At 41.6% G+C, this 19,845-nt stretch overlaps 1 protein-coding gene across 4 annotated transcripts in view; it reads right to left on the reverse strand.

Annotated features, from left to right (window-relative positions):
* The window catches only part of LOC130930273 (immunoglobulin-like and fibronectin type III domain-containing protein 1), a 60,776-nt gene that overhangs the window by 6,138 nt on the left and 34,793 nt on the right, over positions 1 to 19,845 (reverse strand). For 3 of the 4 annotated variants that reach the window (XM_057858129.1, XM_057858119.1, XM_057858145.1), the window contains 10 exons: positions 17,087 to 17,211; positions 15,281 to 15,422; positions 14,910 to 15,206; positions 14,510 to 14,806; positions 10,140 to 10,319; positions 9,932 to 10,060; positions 9,538 to 9,837; positions 8,287 to 8,372; positions 8,010 to 8,202; positions 3,921 to 4,217 (listed from right to left, as the gene is read on the reverse strand). In XM_057858129.1, coding sequence (XP_057714112.1) covers positions 3,921 to 4,217; positions 8,010 to 8,202; positions 8,287 to 8,372; positions 9,538 to 9,837; positions 9,932 to 10,060; positions 10,140 to 10,319; positions 14,510 to 14,806; positions 14,910 to 15,206; positions 15,281 to 15,422; positions 17,087 to 17,211 — 2,046 coding nt within the window. The remainder of the gene's footprint in view (positions 1 to 3,920; positions 4,218 to 8,009; positions 8,203 to 8,286; positions 8,373 to 9,537; positions 9,838 to 9,931; positions 10,061 to 10,139; positions 10,320 to 14,509; positions 14,807 to 14,909; positions 15,207 to 15,280; positions 15,423 to 17,086; positions 17,212 to 19,845) is intronic. The other variant, XM_057858138.1, reaches the window with a different exon arrangement.

Below are 19,845 nucleotides of genomic sequence, written 5' to 3' on the forward strand. Positions count from 1 at the left end.
CATGACTATCAGCGGTGGCTGCAAATGGTATATGTTCTGCGTTGTGCACAATGAAGCGTGTTGAGAAAAAGATCATCTCCTGTCATTCTTCCCCACGTCGGTTGCCACACTAGTTATATTTGTTGTGAGAAAGTTGCCAAAGCTTATGCCAATAAACGGCGCGGTCCAATGAACGCCTATGTCCACTTGCATTTTTCTGCCTCTTAGCTCTCAATATGCAAAAAAACGGCGTCATTGTAATCTGTTTGAGGCAATGCATGAGCGGGTCATTCCGCGCATGCGGTAAATGCTGCAAATACTTTAACGTAATTTAAAAAATTAAATACCGCCCATTAACGCGATAAATTTCACAGCACTAAAAAAATCATTAAGCAATGGTATATTTTTTCCCCAGTACAACGCCATGTTTATGAACTCTAATTATTATACTGTACAATAACCTATCACATGACCACATTCGGCCAAAAAATACAAAAAAATCATCGAATTGAGACTAGAAAAAACTACAGAAATGAAACATCACCCGTTGAAAGATCATGGTTGCCCTCTAGTGGAGATACCTTTCCTACCATGAAATTAAAACGATCATATCTCCAGTTTTCCGTGGTCTATCGGTGCCAAATAAAAACTGTGAGAGAGCGTGAAATCTGCACTTTCGGGTAGTGTTGACAGCAGATCTCTGTCTCATTTTGTATTTTACGGTGCTTTAAAGACACGACGTGATTGATCTCAGCACCCATCAAATTGTTCCAAGAAGCACTACTACATGCGCTTGGCCACAATGTCCCAGAGAGGGTTATCACAGGTCAAATGTCCATCAATATGAGCTACTCTGATGTTGTTGCTTTTGGAGTTGCTGCAAGTAATATGTCCTAATAAATAAAGTAATAAGTGTATTTATTTGATAGTGCCTTTTGACCACTAACCCATGAAGCAATTACATATGCATGAAAACATCGAAATACAATATTGATGATATTTCGAGGTAACGACTGCGCTCCAGTTATGCTGCTGGGAACAAGGGGCAGCTTATTTCAACTGACACAACCTCCAACTGCAAGCATGTGTGTGGTCATGTAACTACTGTATATTGCCTCTCCTGCTTTCTGACCCACAGACCAATGGCAATCCCGCTCATCTCATTGGTCTAGGTCAGACATGTCCAAAGTCCGGCCCGGGGACCAAATGCGGCCCGTGGTCAAATTTCATCCGGCCCCCAGTCTCTGTCATGAAATCAATAATGTCTAGCCCGCACACAGACCTAATAAATTGGTCAGCAGTACTGCTACCAGCATATGAAGTAGCTTACACACTAAATGCTGCTTCTCATTTACCCACTAAAAGGCAGCAGCACTCTAAGCAACATTACCCCGCGTGACATTTTACTCCCAATCTTCAAAAATGGCGACAATCAACAACAAAAAAACAGCCGGCGCTTCAAGGATAGGTGGAAATTGGACTATTTCTTCCCTAAAATATGCAAAAACTGTGCCTCATTTGCGAAGAGACAGTCGCTGTTTTTAATGAATTCAATGTGAGGCGATATTACCAAACAAGACACGCTGACATATACGACAAGATTACAGGGAAGATACGCAGCGAGAAATTGAAGCAACTTGAAGCTAGTTTAATTTCACAGCAGCAAGATACCGAGAGTCGAACGCCACAAAGGCTAGTTGCGAGATTGTTGAAATTATTCATCTAAAAAAATAGTAATAAAGCAAATGTGACACACAGAATGGCTTGCTAAAATTTGCTTAAATATATTATTCTACGTAAAGGACGTCAGCTAAGGCCGGCCCCCCACATTTTTACCACACCAAATCTGGCCCCCTTTGCAAAAAGTTTGGACACCCCTGGTCTAGGTGGTTCTACAGTGTGCCATGAGGAAAAAAAGAAAACAATATAAGATTGTGGGAGATTAGAGGTTTGAGGGAAGCATGAGTAAAAAGCATGTTCAAAATGATGATCATTTGTTTTCCTACTCTTCTCTGTGTACTTTTTCACTATTTGTATTATTTTTTTGTGTTCTGTCATCTGAACCTTTTGTAATTTCTCACATTCCTGCATAAAATCACCATCATATGTGATCGGATCTTTGTCAAAATCACACAGATGAAAAAACTGTCTGCTTTAACTAAAACCACCCAAACATTTATAGGTTTTCATATTTTAATGAGGATAGTATGCAAACAATGACAGAAGGGGGGGGGGGGGATAAGTAAGTGAACCATCACATTTAATATTTTGTGGCCACCCCTTTGGCAGCAATAACTTCAACCAGACGCGTCCAGTAGCTGCACATCAGTCTGGCACATCGATCAGGACTAATCTTGGCCCATTCTTCTCTACAAAACTGCTGTAGTTCAGTCAGATTACTGGGATGTCTGGCATGAATCGCTGTCTTTAGGTCATGCCACAGCATCTCAATGTGGTTCAAGTCTGGACAATGACTTGGCCACTCCACAATGTGTATTTTGTTCTTCTGAAACCATTCTGAAGTTGATTTACTTCTGTGTTTAGGATCATTATCTTGTTGCAGCATCCATCCTCTTTTTAGCTTCAACTGTCTGACAGATGGCCTCAGGTTTTCCTGCAAAACATCCTGATAATTTTTAAAATTCATTCTTCCATTAATGATTGCAAGTTGTCCAGGCCCCGAGGCAGGAAACAGCCCCAAATCATGATGCTCCCTACACCATGCTTCACAATGGAGATGAGGTGTTGATGTTGGTGAGCTGTTCCATTTTTCCTCCACACATGACATTGTGTGTTGCTCCAAAACAATTTAACTTTGGTTTAATCAGTCCACAAAAATTTTGCCAAAACGTCTGAGGAGTGTCCACGTGCCTTTTTGCGAACATTAAACGAACAGCAATGTCTTTTTAGACAGCAGTGGCTTCCTCTTTGGAGTCCTCCCATGAACATAATTCTTGGTCATAGTTTTACATATTGTTGATATTTGCACAGATATTGGACTGTGGTAGTGATTTCTGTAAGTCATTAGCAGACACTCTAGGATTCTTTTTTTACCTCTCTGAGTATTCTGCACTGAACTCTTGGCGTCGCCTCCTTGGGAGAGAAGTAACAGTGCCAAACCCTCTCCATTTGTAGACAACTTCTCTGACTGTCGACTGATGAACATCAAGACTTTCAGAGATGGTTTTGTATCCTTTCCCAGCTTTATACAAATCAACAATCCTTAATCGATGGTCGTCAGACAGCTCTTTTCACCAAGCCATGATGCACATCAGAGAATGCTTCTCATCAAGACATTTCTTACCAGGGGTGTGTTTTATAGTGGGCAGGGCAGCTTTAAACCACTCATCAATGATTGGGCACACACACCTGACTTAAAATTTTTGGTAAAAACTGGTTTCAATAGCACTTTAAATCCCCTTAAACAAAGGGTTAACTTACTCATTTTTTTCCCCCTTCTGTCATTGTTTGCATGCTATCCTCATTAAAATAGGAAAACCTATACATGTTAGGGTGGTTTTAGTTAAAGCAGACACTATTTTCATCTGTGAGATTTTGACATAGATCAGATCACATTTGATGGTGATTTTATGCAGAAATGTGACAAATTACAAAAGGTTCAGATACTTTTTCATACCACTGTATCACTCAAATATGAACCTTTTAGTTTTGAGTAAAATTATCATATTATAATTTAAATGATCACTTTTCACATACAAATAAAATAAAGGGTGATGGTTAACGGGCCAGCCGACTCTACCAATGAGGTGTCCCTTATTATTTGCTTTTTTTAGATAGTTGGCAACCCTAGTAGTGTGTTTCCTTCACAAATCAACTGAAGTAAAAGTAAACAGTATGGTGTTCTAAGACTAGTCTGGAAGTATATTTTTCTTCAAAGGTTACTCAAGTAAAAGTAACAGCGTTTTTTATAATAGACAAACCTTTCTTTTTCCCCACCGCCCAGGTGGCTGACTCGGAGGGTGCCGACACACCCATGTCATTCTTGGCATAGACCCGGAAATGGTACTCCCTCCCGTGCATGATATTGCAGACAGTGAACTTGTTATTGAAGAGTCTGTCGGCCACTGTGGTCCATGTATGTTTGGTCGAGTCCAGTTTGGAAATTGTGTAATGTAGCCTGTCATCAAGCTTCTCATCGGGAGAAGGTTGCCAAGTCACTTGCACTGTGCCAGGCACGTTCTCCTCTATTTCCACAGGTCCAGGAGGCTTAGGATCATCTGCAAGCACAGATCAACAAAAAAAACAAACTTACAGTGTATCACTAAAGTGAGTACACCCCTCGCATTTCTGCAGATATTTAAGTATATTTTTTCAATGGACAACGCTGACAAAATGATATTTCGACACAATGAAAAGTAGTCTGTGTGCAGCTTATATGATAGAGTTAATTTATTTTCCCCCCAAAATAACTCAAAATGTAGCCATTAATATCTAAACCCCGGCAACAAAAGTGTGTACACCCCTTAGTGAAAGTTGTCAATATTAACATACAACATGTCAACTGTCAATATTTTGTGTGCCCACCACTATTATCCAGAACTGCCTTTACTGTCCTGGGCATGGAGTTGACTAGAGCTTCACAGGTTGCCACTGGAATGCTCTTCCAGTCCTCCATAACGACGTTGAGGAGCTGCCGGATATTTGAGACCTTTAGATCACCTTTACCCTCAGCCTCTTCAGTAAATCAGTGGTCATCTTGGAGGTGTGTTTGGCATCATTGTCATGCTGGAACACTGCCCTGCGACCCAGTTTCTGGAGGGAGGGGATCATGCTCTGCTGCAGTATTTCACAGTACATGTTGGAGTTCATGTTTCCCTCAATGGAATGTAACTCTCCAACACCTGCAGCACTCATGCAGCCACAGACCATGACATTCCCACCACCATGCTTGACTGTAGGTATGACTCACTTATCTTTGTACTCCTCACCTGGTCGCCATCACACATGCTTGAGACCATCGGAACCAAACAAATTAATCTTCGTCTCATCAGACCATAGGACATGGTTCCAGTAATCCATGTGCTTTGTTGACACGTCTTCAGCAAACGTTTTGCGGGCTTTCTTGTGTACAGTCTTCAGAAGAGGCTTCCTCCAGGGGTGACAGCCATGCACAACAATTTGATGTAGAGTGCGGCGTATCGTCTGAGCACTAACAGACTGACCCCCCACCTCTTCAATCTCCGCAGCACGTGCGCTCAGCTTCTTTGGACGACCAAAGAACCCCAAGCCTGTTCTGAGTGGACCCTGCTCTTTTAAAATGCTGGATGATCTTTGCCACTGTGCTGCAGCTCAGTTTCAGGGTGATGGCAATCTTCTTGTAGCCTTGGCCATCTTCATGTAGCGCAACAATACGTCTTTTAAGATCCTCAGAGAGTTCTTTGCCATGTGGTGGCAGAACTTCGTTCTCAGTAACCTAGGTCTACTGGTAGTTCCCAGGGTCTCTAAAAGTACAGTAGGAGCTAGAGCCTTTAGCTACCAAGCTCCTGTCTTATTGAATCAGCTTCCAGCTAGTATTAAAGAAGCCGACACAGTCTGTACATTTAAGATTAGACTAAAAACGTTCCTATTTGAAAAAGCTTATGGTCAGGCTAGTTGAAATCGGACAAGACTCACAGTTCAGTCTAAGCTGCACTAGAAGCTATAATGCTGGGGGAAGTACAGTCACAGAGTCCTATCCCCTGTTTCTCACTCTACCTACCACTTCTCTTTACTTTATTTCTCTTTTCTAATTCTAATATCTAGTTGACTAGTCTCTTCATCACTCAGCACTCCTGCGATGATTTTTCAAAGAAAGCACTTGGATGTGACGCTCAGCATGTGCGCTCAGCTTCTTTGGACGACCAACCCGAGGCCTGTTCTGAGTGGACCCTGCTCTTTTAAAACGCTGGATGATGGAATGGAATTGGAATTTTATTGCCATCATCATCGGTATCATTGACAATCACAAAATGTGATATGATTTGCCCACAACCGAAGAAGAAGACAAAGGCGGACGGAATGAAGCATATGTTTATCAGTTTCCCGTCCCCCATACAATCAAAGACGCACATTCAGGCATGGAACATACATCAAAACTGTACAATAAGTCAATCAACAATCTGGGTTTAGTAACTTAGCGTCCAGTCAAGCAGCTCGATTAATTTCAGGGCGTACAGGGTTATGGCCCTGTCATGTCCCTGACATTTTTGCATCTGCTTGCTGTGGAATGTTTTGTTGTGGCTATGTGTGTGGCAAAAGTGATTATGTGTTATCTCAGCTGGTGTGGGCAGCGACTCAAAATGCTTTTCTTATAAGTCTCTTAAAAGGATACATTGCTAAGGTGTACATGGTGATCACTGTAACAGTTTCATCAGACATGAATGTATGAGGAAAATCAAACAACATGTTGTACATATTTTATCCCAAGATTAATGTCTCCTCAATGAAAAGCATGCCTATTATTCGTTTTATACAGTATCTTTTCCATATACTCAGTAAACTAGACGTTTGAATCAGGAGCTCGGTTGACACAGCAGATAATTATGTTTTCACAATTGGGGATAAGGAGCTCAATTGTAATACATTCCAGGAGATTGTCAATCATAATTGCAACACCCACTCCCCCTTAGATGCCCGATTCATTTGTGTCATGTTATATCTGTGCAAATTAAAGTCAGAGCCTTTGTTATCTTTAGTAGATAATCCTTAATAATTTTCAAGTGAGCTCAGTTGGTCAAGACTCGTAATAGCTTTAATCTTCATATCTTGCGTCTTGACAAGGATCCTGCAATCCGAGACCTAGGTGTTGGCTATTTCCCCAGCTTTCTTGAGATGACGTGCTTTTCTTGCAATTTCGGCATTTCGGCGGGTCAAATTGTCATTCAAAAAAATCTTCGACCCTTTCAGATGGCGGCGCTGGTTAAGCAGGGCAGTCTTGGTCTTGTGGTCTGCCAGCTTCATGAGCACCGACGCCGGTCCTCTCCCCCCAGATGGGAGCAGAAAGCAGCGACGAATGTCCAGCGGTTCCATGTTTATTCCATACTCTTTCAGCTTAGCAATTGCCAGTTGCGCCACTGGGTCACCTGAGCTAGGCGTCAGTTGTAATCCAGAAATGATGAGCTCATTTGCGCGTCGGCGCTGATCGAGATCGTCAGCCAAAATTTCCAACCTCTTCATGCGAACATCTCTCTCCTCGACCGCCTGCTTGAGTTTGTCGTTTTCAGCGAGAATTGACTGGAGCTCTTTGACGATTTCTTGATTCCGGTTTTGAATCAAGCCAGTCAAGGAGACCTCCAACTTCTGTATGGAGGATTTTATTTCTTCCAAGTCTCCAGGTTTCAAATTCTTTGGAGCCATACTGGAAGTCGGGCTTGCTGGCCCTGAGCGCTTATCGGTTAAGATAAGAGAGTGCTTCAGGAGCTCTGAGTGCGACTGTACACGGTGAAGTCTGTACACGGAATGATCTCACCCACTGTGCTGCAGCTCAGTTTCAGGGTGGTGGCAATCTTCTTGTAGCCTTGGCCATCTTCATATAGCACAACAATACGTCTTAAGATCCACAGAGTTCTTTGCCATGTGGTGCCATGTTGGAACTTTCAATGAACAGTATGAGACAGTGTGAGAGCTGCACTAAAAATCTGAACACACATGCTCCCTATGCACACCTGGACGTAGTATCACTAACGAGTCACATGACATTTTTTGAGGGAAAATGACAAGTAGTACTCAATTTGGACATTTAGGGATGTAGTTTCTCAGGGGTGTACTCACTTTTGTTGCCAGGGGTTTAGATATAAATGGCTATATTTTGAGTTATTTTGAGGGGGAAATAAATTAACTCTATTGTATAAGCTGCACACAGACTACTTTTCAATGTGTCAAAGTGTCATTTTGTCAGTGTTGTTCCATGAAAAGATATTCTTAAATATCTGCAGAAATGTGAGAGGTGTACTCACTTTTATGATACACTGTACATTGATGTTAAAAGAAAAGCTGTCTGTGTGCTGCATTCAGCATGTTCCTTTTTTTACCTGTGACCCTGACTTCCGTACTGAAGGTCTCTTGTCCAGCCAAATTTTTCACCAAAATAGAGTAAATACCAGAATCAGAGCGCTCAGACAAAGGGATCAACATCTGTGAAGCGCCGTCTGAGTTGCTAACAGTGACTCGCTTCGGTACAGGCCCATTGTCCTTGAGCCACATGATATCCGGTGGTGGGGAAGCCTTTAAAAAGTGGAATTAGACATATTATGTTGACTTGAATATTCAAATTGAAAGTCTATGATGCATACAAAGATTGAATCTCACCTCAAAGTTTATGGTTACCCTGACAGAGTTTCCTGCCCTCACCACCATGAATGTTTTCATCTTTTTGTTTGTGAATTTTGGTCTCACTAAAAAGACAAAAATCACATGTCTCGCTAATAATGAAGAAGACAGTTAAATAAACTACAGTCAAAGCTAAAAATAAATATACACATGAATAGGGATGTCGTTTTTCGAAGCTCTGAATCAGGTGAAAAAGATTGGGTTTTAAAAATGCATATATTTTATTTTAAATATTTACTCATTGGCTGCCATTGACTGCGATTGGTGTCTGGGCTGAGCTGGGTTGGAAGCAATCAGCAGTGAAACATGATCACTCAGGATCAAATAAATTTAATGTTTATCGCAGTCAATGTCAGTGAGTGGCTGAAGGACTATATGCAATAAAATAATCTAGAGGTACGATGAAGGATGTCCCCGATCTGATCATGTGATCGGAATCCGAATCGGGCTCGAACGGAAACTGGTGTAAAAGATTGTTTTTTAAAAAAATATTTTTAACAACACAAAAAATTGTGATCCACAGTCACATTCAGTAATTCAACAAATATCTTTTTACTAGGGCTGTCATACGATTAAAATTTTTATTCGAGTTAATTACAGCTTAAAAATTAATTAATCATAATTAATCGCAATTCAAACCATCTATAAAATATGTCATATTTTTCTGTAAATTATCATTGGAATGGAAAGATAAGACACAAGATGGATATATACATTCAACATACGGCACATAAGTACTGTATTTGTTTATTATAACAATAAATCAACAAGATGGCATTAACATTATTAACATTCTCTTAAAGCGATCCATGGATAGAAAGACTTGTAGTTCTTAAAAGATAAATGTTAGTACAAGTTATAGAAATTTTATATTAAAACCCCTCTTAATGTTTTCGTTTTATTAAAATTTGTAAAATTTTCAATCAAAAAATAAACTAGTACCTCGCTATTGTTGATGTCAATAATTACACCATGCTCACTCATGGTACTAACCCATTAAATCAGTTGGACCCAAGCGCCAGCAGAGGGCGCCAAACACCAAAAAACAAGTAACAAGCGGGCTTTACACTGTACTGTCATTTTAATCTGTTTGAGGGGGGCATGTGCGTTAATTGCATCAAATATTCTAACGTGATTCATTAAAAAAATTAATTACCGCCCGTTAACGCGATAATTTTGACAGCCTAGTTTTTATATGAACATTCATTCCTAGTTATAAATAAAGAATACCTAGAGGTGGCATCGCAAGAACATAGTTTGGTAGCTCCTCTATTTCGCCTTCTCCTCCATCATTGGTTGCAATCACTCTGACCCAGTACATATCCATCGCCCTCAGGCCTTTAGCCGTGTAAGTGGTGGTGATGGTGAAAATTCGTGACCATTCTAGGCACTGCGCATTCCTTATCTCAACAAAATATCCTTTAGCTTCATCCTGTATGTCAGGTTTATCCTGAGGTTTGGTCCAGGTCAAGACAAAGTGGTTGTAAGATGTTTCTGCTACTTTTAAGCCAATAACTTTACCAGGGGGTTCTGGGGATAAAAAGATACATGTCGCTGTATTAAAACGAATAGAAGAGAAATCTGAATGTGAAGTTCACAGATTCCTTTCAATTGACAAACTTACTTTTGGGATCTCGTGCGAAAACAAAGTCACATGGGTTGCTAAATTCCCCAGGTCCTGAAAGGTTCACAGCCAAAACTCTGAATTCGTATTCCATACCTGTCACAACATCCTTCACGGAACATTTCTTTTCTGGAAATACAACCACGTGATTATATAGTCTGCATTTAAAAAATGTACAACTTCTATATAATGAAAAATGAAAACATACCTTTTATTGGCTCATTTGAAGCATTGACCACGGTCCAGAGATTACTTCCTTTTTTGCGTTTCTCAACAATATAGCCAAGAATTTGTGAGCCTCCTGTATTACTTGGTGCAGTCCAAGTAAGGTTAATGCAGTCGTCAAAGGCACTGACAACCTTAGGAGGTGCCGGGGCACTAGGGAAGGCTATGGTAGACAATACGTGCTAATGATTAAGATGAGAGTACAACATAACGGTACTTAACATTTTTTGTGCAGATTTCTGGTAGGCTATTCCATCCATCTATGCATTGAATCATTCCAGTTCTTATGATTATGAGTTTTTCAAATCGGTCAGGTATTAAAAGCAAATTAAATGAATTAGTAATTCGAATGCTTCTTGTAATTATTTTGTTTGGCAGCAGAGGGTGCTGCTATACTGTTCAATGTTTTAACCCTCACACATTGCTCACTTTTCAAAATTGCGTTGTTGTCAACTCTATGAAGTAATTTTGCCTGTTTCTGTGTCACTACACTATCACTGTCTTTGAGAAACAGAAGTGTTGTTCAAACTCATGGTGAGTGTGTTCTAACCACCTCTGGTAGTTGTGCTATTTAGTAAGTTCTGCATTCATTTACAAAAATTAACTTTTGTGTTGCATTAGCATGTCTTCCCCTGACTTTTTTGTTGTTGTTTATTTCCACTTTTCTCCTCGAGTAGTCTCCACAGTACTAACCCACCTTACCACTCCCCTTTTTGGTGACTTGACCAATGACGCAGAAAAGGGGTGAGAGTTTACGGTTAAAGTTTAGCTTTAGGGTTAGAAATAGAAGCAGAACCTTGTTGGATTTTGTATTGTGTTTTGGTACATGTCTTGCTGGTACAAGAAATAAAAATATACTGGATTTCTTAGCAGATATACAAATATGTTGGTGCTATCGTCAGCTAGATGTATTTCCGGTTGACACCATGTGGGGTCTGTTGACCAGGGAAAGAGGGGGACGGGGGTGGGGGAGTCTATAAGCTAAGTGATTGAAAGGGGTAGAGTGTACACAAATCAGCTCTGTGACCTTGAAGCCGCCCCACCGCCAATCCCGGCACCGGGACCCCCCACCCGAGCGGGCACGCGAGCCGTGCCAAGCGCGCGACAGCTACGCAGACAAACGGAGACGTCACGCGGGCGCCAACCCAGGGCCACGGCCCCCACCCAGCTAGCCCTTGGTAGTTCAGCGCGGCCCATCCCTCCTCCCACAGCCCAGCAAAGGAGCCATCGCCCCCCGCCCCCCCGGGGATCCAAGGTGGTCCCCCGGGTCACCCACGCACCCATAAACCGGACTTCAGGGATGGCAAGAGGGGATGCACCACCAACCCCATATCCACCCACCCGGCCCACGAGCCACAGCCGCAGCCCCCCAACCGGCACGGCACGCCACAGGAGGGCACACCAAGCCCAGGTCAGGGCAGGGTCCCCCGCCGGAGCAGGCAGCATCCATCCCTGGCGCCCAGCCAGTGACCCACGGCGGAGCACAGGGCGGATACCCAGTCAGAGAAGAGAGGGGAAGGCGAAGGAGGCAGGACGACGCCGAGGAGTAGCCGGGGCGACCCGACATCGGAGCCCCGACCTGCCCCCACCCCTGCGGCCGGCAGCCCAGGCAGAGGGGAGGCAACACCCCGGGAGCCACGCCATAGAGAAAAAGTGCGGGACCCAGCTACCACCCACCACTGTGGCTGCCAGGTTCCCGGCTGGCAGCCATTACCCAGCACCGTGATGGGATTGTGAGGGGAGGGTAGTGCAATGTATGCGTTAAAATAGGAGAGCTTGGCTTAGGGCAGCGGGACCGCAGCATGGAATTTCTACCAAGCCGTCCGCCCCACCGCCCTTTGTCGGAGCTCTCCTGTGGAGTATGATGTGTGTAGTGCGTTAAAAAAGGTGCAGGGATGGTGGGGCCTGATGTGAGGCGGTAACCGTGAGGCAGCTCCCCCCAACAGGTCCCAACCATCCCACAACCTCAGAGTGTAATGCATTAAAAACGGTGGAGCCGGGCCGGGACTGTATGGCCCCTTCCCAACTCTCCCTGGAGAAATGAATGAGTATGGAAGTGCCAGGGTGAAAGTGCCGAAGTGAGAAGTGCGTGAGTTAAGAGGCAGGCTCCCGCGGGCGTGGCCCCGTCCACCGGAACCACCGGCCGCATGGCGGGAGAAGCGCCAGGGCCCCGATCAACCCTCGCCCCATACCACCCCTCCCCCAGCCGCCCGAGCAACCACCCCGCACCCTGAGCAGGCGCTATGCCAAGCGCCGGAGACCACTCCCCATCTTCAGACTGCGTATTTATGTTGCCTTACACCCTGCAGATCTCTCGCACACCCCCATACTGGATGTAACCCCAGACCATGATTTTACCACCACCAAACTTCACTGTTTTCTGAGTGAATCTCGGATCCATGCGGACTCCAGTAGGTCTCCTGCAATATTTGCGGTGACTGTGGTGTAATTCAATGGAAGATTCATCTGAAAAATCCACCTTTTGCCACTTTTCCAGCATCCATCCTTGTGACAGGCTGTGGGCCTTGGCAAATGCCACACGGTTTTTTAATTGTCTGCACCCTGTCAGATAAATAATCTGAAATATCAACAAATCTTAGCTGCCGCTTACATTCCTAACCATAAAAAGGGACAAATTCTGCAGCAGGATGGTGCTCCATCGCATACTTCAATCTCTACCTCAAAGTTCCTCAAGGCAAAGAAGATCAAGATCCTCCAGGACTGGCCAGCCCAGTCACCAGACAAGAACAGGGTGAAAGAGGAAGCATGGATGATGAAACCCAAGAATGTTGATGAACTCTGGGAGGCATGCAAGACTGCTTTCTTTGATGTTCCTGATGACTTATTCAATAAATTGTATGAAACCTTTGCCGAACCGCATGGATGCAGTCCTTCAAGCCCATGGAAGTCATACTAAATATTAAATTTGGATCACACAGCACCACTACTTAATTCACTTATGTTATGTAACATATTTTGTATTTGAAGGACATTTTTTGTTCAATTTTCACACTTTCTGTAGGCGACAAAACTTTTGTCTTGCCAAAATTTGATCTTTATGTCTTCATTAAATGATAAATCTTTTTTCAGTGAAACAAATATTTGGGAGGGTCTTAGCTTTCATATGAGCCATTTCTGAAACCAATTGAACAATTAAAAGTCAGGTTATTAGTAGAGATGTCCCGATCAATCGGGTCCGATCACGTCATTTTCAAAGTATCGGAATCAGTAAAAAAAATATCGGACATGCCTTTTTTAAATATATATATATATTTTAATTAAATTGTTTTCTAAATGTATTTAACGTGACTGACATACTGTGTTTACACTCTTCCAGAGTCTTTAGTTTAAGCTTAAGGTAGGGTTATCAAATGTATCGTGTTAACGGCGAGAATTAATATTTTTTACATTTATCATGTTACAATATTTAACGCAATTAACGCATGCGCTGCACGACCCACTCACGCATTGTCGCATTCAATCTATAATGGCGCCGTTTAACCCATACAGTATATAGAACTTAAAGGCAGCGTATAATGAGTAGAGTGAATTTTGGCAGCTTTTGGAGCCTTTATTTAATGGCTAAAGCCTTACTATCCCTCTCCCAATGATTAGAATAATTGTGGGAAGCAATGTGGGGAAGAAAAGTAGTAGTTGATCTTTTTCTTAACACCTTAATGTTATTTCCCAACGCAGAGAAGATATATCAATGGGTACCACGACGTGTCACAACGCACAGTCTTGGTTGCACTTCCCATCATGCATTTGGGCAGAAGTTAAATGGCTACAGTATCATTTACTGAAAGCTCAACAAATACACTAGATGGCAATATTTAGTCACAATATACAAAGTCACATTCATCCTTTAAGAATTACAAGTCTTTCTATCCGTGGATCCCTCTCACAGAAAGAATGTTAATAATGTAAATGCCATCTTGAGGATTTATTGTCATAATAAACAAATACAGTACGTATGTTGAATGTATATATTCGTCCGAGTTTTATTCATTTTTTTCTTAATGCATTGCCAAAATGTATATGATCGGGAAAAATTATCGGGAATGATTGGAATTAAATCGGGAGCAAAAAAAAAAAGCAATCGGATCGGGAAATATCGGGATCGGCAGATACTCAAACTAAAACGATCGGGATCGGATCGGGAGCAAAAAAACATGATTGGAACAACCCTAGTTATTAGCAATTGTTCCTACAAAATGTAGTCAGGGACTGTACATTCATCATACGAGAGCCTTCACATTACAAGCTTGGTCGTGCAAAACATTGTGCTCGTATCATGAGAGTCCACTGAGCAGTAATTTTAAGAGGTTTTTATGTCAACCAATGAAGCCTCACCAAGTATGCCAGCTTGCAGGTCTTCAGTCTCCATCACTTCACTCACACCCTCTGAGGTTAAAGCTCGGATTCTGTAGCAGTACTTGCGCCCACGGTCCACATCTGTGTCGCGGTAGAAAGGCACACCCGGAATCTCCCCTATTTTCTTCCAAGTATTTCTTCCAATCTGTTGCCGCTCCATGATGTAGTTGATGACAGGTGAACCACCGTCGTCCTTAGGAGGCCTCCATTTAAATTCAATGCAAGTTGCTGAACTAAGTGTTATCTCTGCGGGACCTAGTGGGGTAGTGGGTTTGTCTGAAACAAACAAAATGGCATGTTCTTTAATAAAGTGTCTAACTTGTGAGATTAAAGAGAAATCAGTAGACTCGTCATGTGTTTGACTGAATCATTGACTCACCAAGCACAATGAGCTGTGTTATTGCCTCAGTGGTGCCATGCTCATTTTTTAGCTTAATCTTGATCTCTCCTGAGTCCCTCCTCTGGCATCTGCTCAACAGCAGGCGGCTGTGATTGGTCGCTTTTTCTATCCTGGTGCTGCTGGCGTCATCGTGAAGCTCCTCTCCCTCTCTGTACCATTGGATCTTAATGGGCTCGAAGCCGAGAAAATTTAATTTAAAGACTGCATTGTGCCCTACTTTAATTCTCAAGGGCTCTGTGAATGCACTGAGGTCTTCTGGGTCAAACCTTGGAGGATCTGTACAGAGAACATTTCAGTCAGAAAGTTATACTGCATTGATATGAAACTTGAATGTGTTTGCTTTCTCAAACCTTTAACGTTGACCGTCGCCTCTGTCTTACGGTTGTCTGCCTCAAAACGATATTTCCCAGAGTACTCCTCTTGGCATTTCATTATGAACAGTTTATGAATTGCACCTTCTTTAGATATAATAAATGTGTCATCAGTGATGATCTGATGGGAAAGGTGACAGATTTAAACAAAATTAAGCATTTACTGATCGAATTACGTACAGTCCCTGACAGAAGTCTTGTTGCTCATCCATTTTGTAGAAACAATTGCTAATAACCTGACTTTGAATAATTCAAATGGATTAGGAAATGGATCATATGAAAGCTAAGACCCTCCCAAATGATGTTGAATGTACAAAAATATATTTGTTTCAATGAAAAAAGATTTATCATTTAATGAAGACATAAAGGTCAAATTTTGGCAAGACAAAAGTTTTGTTGCCAACAGAAAGTAGTGTGAAAATTGAACAAAAAATGTACATAAGCTAATTAAGTATTGGTGCTGTGAGATCCAAATTTAATATTTTGTATGACATCCATGGGCTTAGGCACAGATTCATACAATTTATTGATGAAGTCATCAGGAACATCAAAAAAAGCAGTCTTGCATGCCTCCCAAAGTTCATCAACATTCTTGGGTTTCGTCTTCCATGCTTCCTCTTTCATCCTACCCCAGACATGCTCAGTGATGTTCATGTCTGGTAACTGGGCTGGCCAGTCCTGGAGGATCTTGATCTTCTTTGCCTTGAGGAACTTTGAAGTAGAGATTGAAGTATGCGATGGAGCACCATCCTGCTGAAGAATTTGTCCCTTTTTATGGTTAGGAATGTAAGAGGCTGCTAAGATTTGTTGATATATCAGACTATTTATCTCTTAGGGTGCAAACAATTTAAAAAAAAACTGTGTGGCATTTGCAAAGGCCCACAGCCTGTCAAAAGGATGGACACTGGAAAAGTGGCAAAAGTTGGATTTTTCAGTTGAATCTTCCATTGAATTACACCACAGTCGCCACAAATATTGCAGGAGACTTACTGGAGCCCGCATCGATTCGAGATTAACTCAGAAATCAGTGAAGCTTGGTGGTTACATCATTACCAAAATCATGGTCTGGGGTTACATCCAGTATTGGGGTGTGAGAGATCTGCAGGGTGGAAGGCAACATAAATAGTCTGAAATGGATGGTGCTCCATCGCATACTTCAATCTCTACCTCAAAGTCCCTCAAGGCAAAGAAGACCAAGATCCTCCAGGACTGGCCAGCCCAGTCACCAGACACGAACAGGACGAAAGAGGAAGCATGGAAGACGAAACCCAATAATGTTGATGAACTCTGGGAGGCATGCAAAACTGCTTTCTTTGATGTTCCTGATGACTTCATCAATAAATTGTATGAATCCTTGCCGAAGCCCATGGAAGTCATACAAAATATTAAATTTGGATCTCACAGCACCACTACTTAATTTGCTTATGTTATGTAACATATTTTTGTATTTGAAGTATTTTTTTGTTCAATTTTCACACACTTTCTGTAGGCGACAAAACTTTTGTATTGCCAAAATTTGACCTTTATGTCTTCATTAAATGATAAATGTTTTTTCAGTGAAACAAATATGTTTTTCTACTTTCAACATCATTTGGGAGGGTCTTAGCTTTCATATGAGCCATTTCTGAGACCAATTGAATAATTAAAAGCCAGGTTATTAGCAATTGTTTCCACAAAATTGATAACCGACAAGACTTTTGTCAGGGACTGTATTCCAGGATGGATAAGGTTTAATTTAAGACAACGCTTAACATTGAACACACTAGACAATACTCTATGTCCAACCTGCACACCATCTCGGAACCAGACTCCCTCGCAGTCTTCCTTGCTGAGCTTACAAGTTAGCTCTGCATTCTCACCGATAATGGCATTGATGTCAGACAATCCCCAGATGAACTGAACCCCTGGATCTAATATAAGGAACAATGATTGATGGATTTAAAATAGCATCTGAAAGTTAGGACAAAACTTCATTAGCTCATTCATGTTTTTACTTTTCTGAATACATTCAGTCTGGTGCTAATGAATGGATTTTTAAAGGTAATTTATTTTCATTTAAGATTGCCAAATTTCATTGCAGTACAAGGATAACACATGCCTTAGCACACTGCAAAGGAGTCTTAATATATGAGTGGGTCAACGTCGGTATTTAGCAAACACAGTCAGTCATAATCACCAGTGTTGTTTTTGGCAGCCCTTTTCATTTTCGTCTTAGTCTTTTGGATGAAACTTGTTAGTTACCTTGATGAATCTATGCCACGAAGAATTGAGGCAGTTCTGAAGGCAAAAGGGGGTCCAACCCGTTACTAGCATGGTGTACCTAATAAAGTGGCCGGTGAGTGTATGTTAATATATTTATTAGGGCTGTCAAATTTATCACGTTAACGGGCGGTAATTAACTTTTAAATTAATCACGTTAAAATATTTAACGCACTTAACACATGCGTGGGACGACCCGCTCATGCATTGCCGCAAACAGACTACAAGGGTGCCGTTTTATGTATATTGAGAGCTAAGAGGCAGAGACAAGCAAGAGGAGTGGACTCAGGCAGTCATTGGGGCCGCACTATTTATTTGCATAAGCTTTGGCATCTCTTCCACATCAATTATAACTATTGTGGCTCTCTTTTCAATCTTCCCTTCCCGCGCCCTGCAGTGCCCTCCGTGAGCACGCTAGTATTTCCTTTTCGATATGGAGCAGCTATAAGAGTGAAAACCAAACTAAAGACAGGGGAATTGAAAAGCAAACAACTGCGGTAGGAGTGGGATATGGAAAGGATTCAAATTGATTGTTGAAGGTGCTATACGGAAACCTGTGTCGGCTTCGCTGAATGCAAACGAATGTGGCACTTTGGTCTCATATGAGTGTAAATGCATTTATAATGATAATAAAAATATGCAGACTATTTAAACATTGAGAAAACTCGCGTTTTTTTCTGCCAACTCTGCCTGTTAGAACAGACACGTAAATATAAAGGATATAAATGTTTATTGAATATCCATCTTACAGTCTTGTTTAACTGGGAGAATTCGTTACAAAAGACAGCCTTTAATTTGTTATCATTATGCATATATATACACTTGCATCGTCACAAACGTGATCACACAAAACGCAAACCACGCATCGCATCCCCGCATTTCCTCTTTCTCCTGAGTCCTCACAAATAAAACATAACATTTCGGGGTTTTTTTTGACTCGTACCTACAAATAAAACATAAAATTTTGTTTTTTTCCGGGCTCGGCCAAGCAAATCAAGTTAATTGATCGGGCTCGGGCAGCGTCGGGCTTTAATACCGCGAGCCGGTCGGGTCGGGCTGGATTTTTTAGGCCCGATCTAACTTCTAGCGTCATGTAATGTTAGCATACTGTACACCTATTCAGCCTGTTGTTCTCTATTGTATTTAGGGCTGCAGCTATTTTAGTAATCGAGTAATCGACTGAAAACTATCGATTAATCGAGCAATCGGATAAAACTTTTTTTTTTTTTTTTAGGTAAAGAGCAATTATAAATATACAGTTCATGAGGAAAAAAAGACATTTAATCCAATATTGAATCATTTTCAGTCAATCAATGTCTTTATTTTTGATGTACATTGTTGAAAACAGCCAACAATTGCATCTAAGATGTGAATAGGAAAAAAAATTCACTGCTTTCACTCAAAAAACTTATAGATCTTATTAAAAAAAACATTTCTTACCTAAAAATGTAATTACGCTTAATAACACACATCACTTGAAAGCTACGTGTTTTTCATACGTGTTTCAATTTAATTTTCATTTTTGTCAAGCTATTTTTAACTTCTAGTTAAGTTTTAAGTTAGTCTAAACTGTAAGTACTGATAGGATTTTGAGTTTTTGCAGTGTTCAAAATAAATGTATGATACCTGCTGTATTGGAGCACATTAGGGACCAGTGCTACTTGGTGTTTTATTCAGCAATGACTACTGAGCTAAAACTGACAGTTAGCTTTATTATGTTTTAATTTTACACCCTCACCACTCTACAGCGCTGTGTTTTTACAGATTGAATAAAGCCTGTATGTAAGACACGTTAGCCACGCATCGACAGTGGACATAATCAATAGAAACCTAGCCCTCTGAAGGGCTAATGTTACGTGAGCGAGTGACAGTAACGTTATATTTATTAGCGATGAGAAGTCTACTGCTTAAAGATGGCGGCTGTTTACTATCACTGCCCAGACGCGGCCGAGTCTGTCATTTCGCATCTAGTCCTAAATACATGCGATATCTATGAGACGCATCGGACACTACCTGCTACCACACTAGCATCATGCGGGCGTAGTTTTTAGCAACGTTGGCGTAGTTTGTAGAGGCTGTCGGCTGCGGTAAGTTTTAAAAAAAAATTTTTTTATTGCTTCGTCCTCTACGCACGTGACATCAGAGCGTTGTCCCGCATTAAAAGTAGTCCGGGCAAAACATGATGCTTCGAGCTGGCAAAATTAAACCATTCCTCGAGGTGAATAAAATTACTCGGATCAGTTTTTAAACTCGAGTTACTCGAGTTGCTCGAGTATTCGTTTCAG

The sequence above is a fragment of the Corythoichthys intestinalis genome, chromosome 2, assembly GCF_030265065.1.
Source record: "Corythoichthys intestinalis isolate RoL2023-P3 chromosome 2, ASM3026506v1, whole genome shotgun sequence".
In the NCBI taxonomy this organism is placed as follows: domain Eukaryota; kingdom Metazoa; phylum Chordata; class Actinopteri; order Syngnathiformes; family Syngnathidae; genus Corythoichthys; species Corythoichthys intestinalis.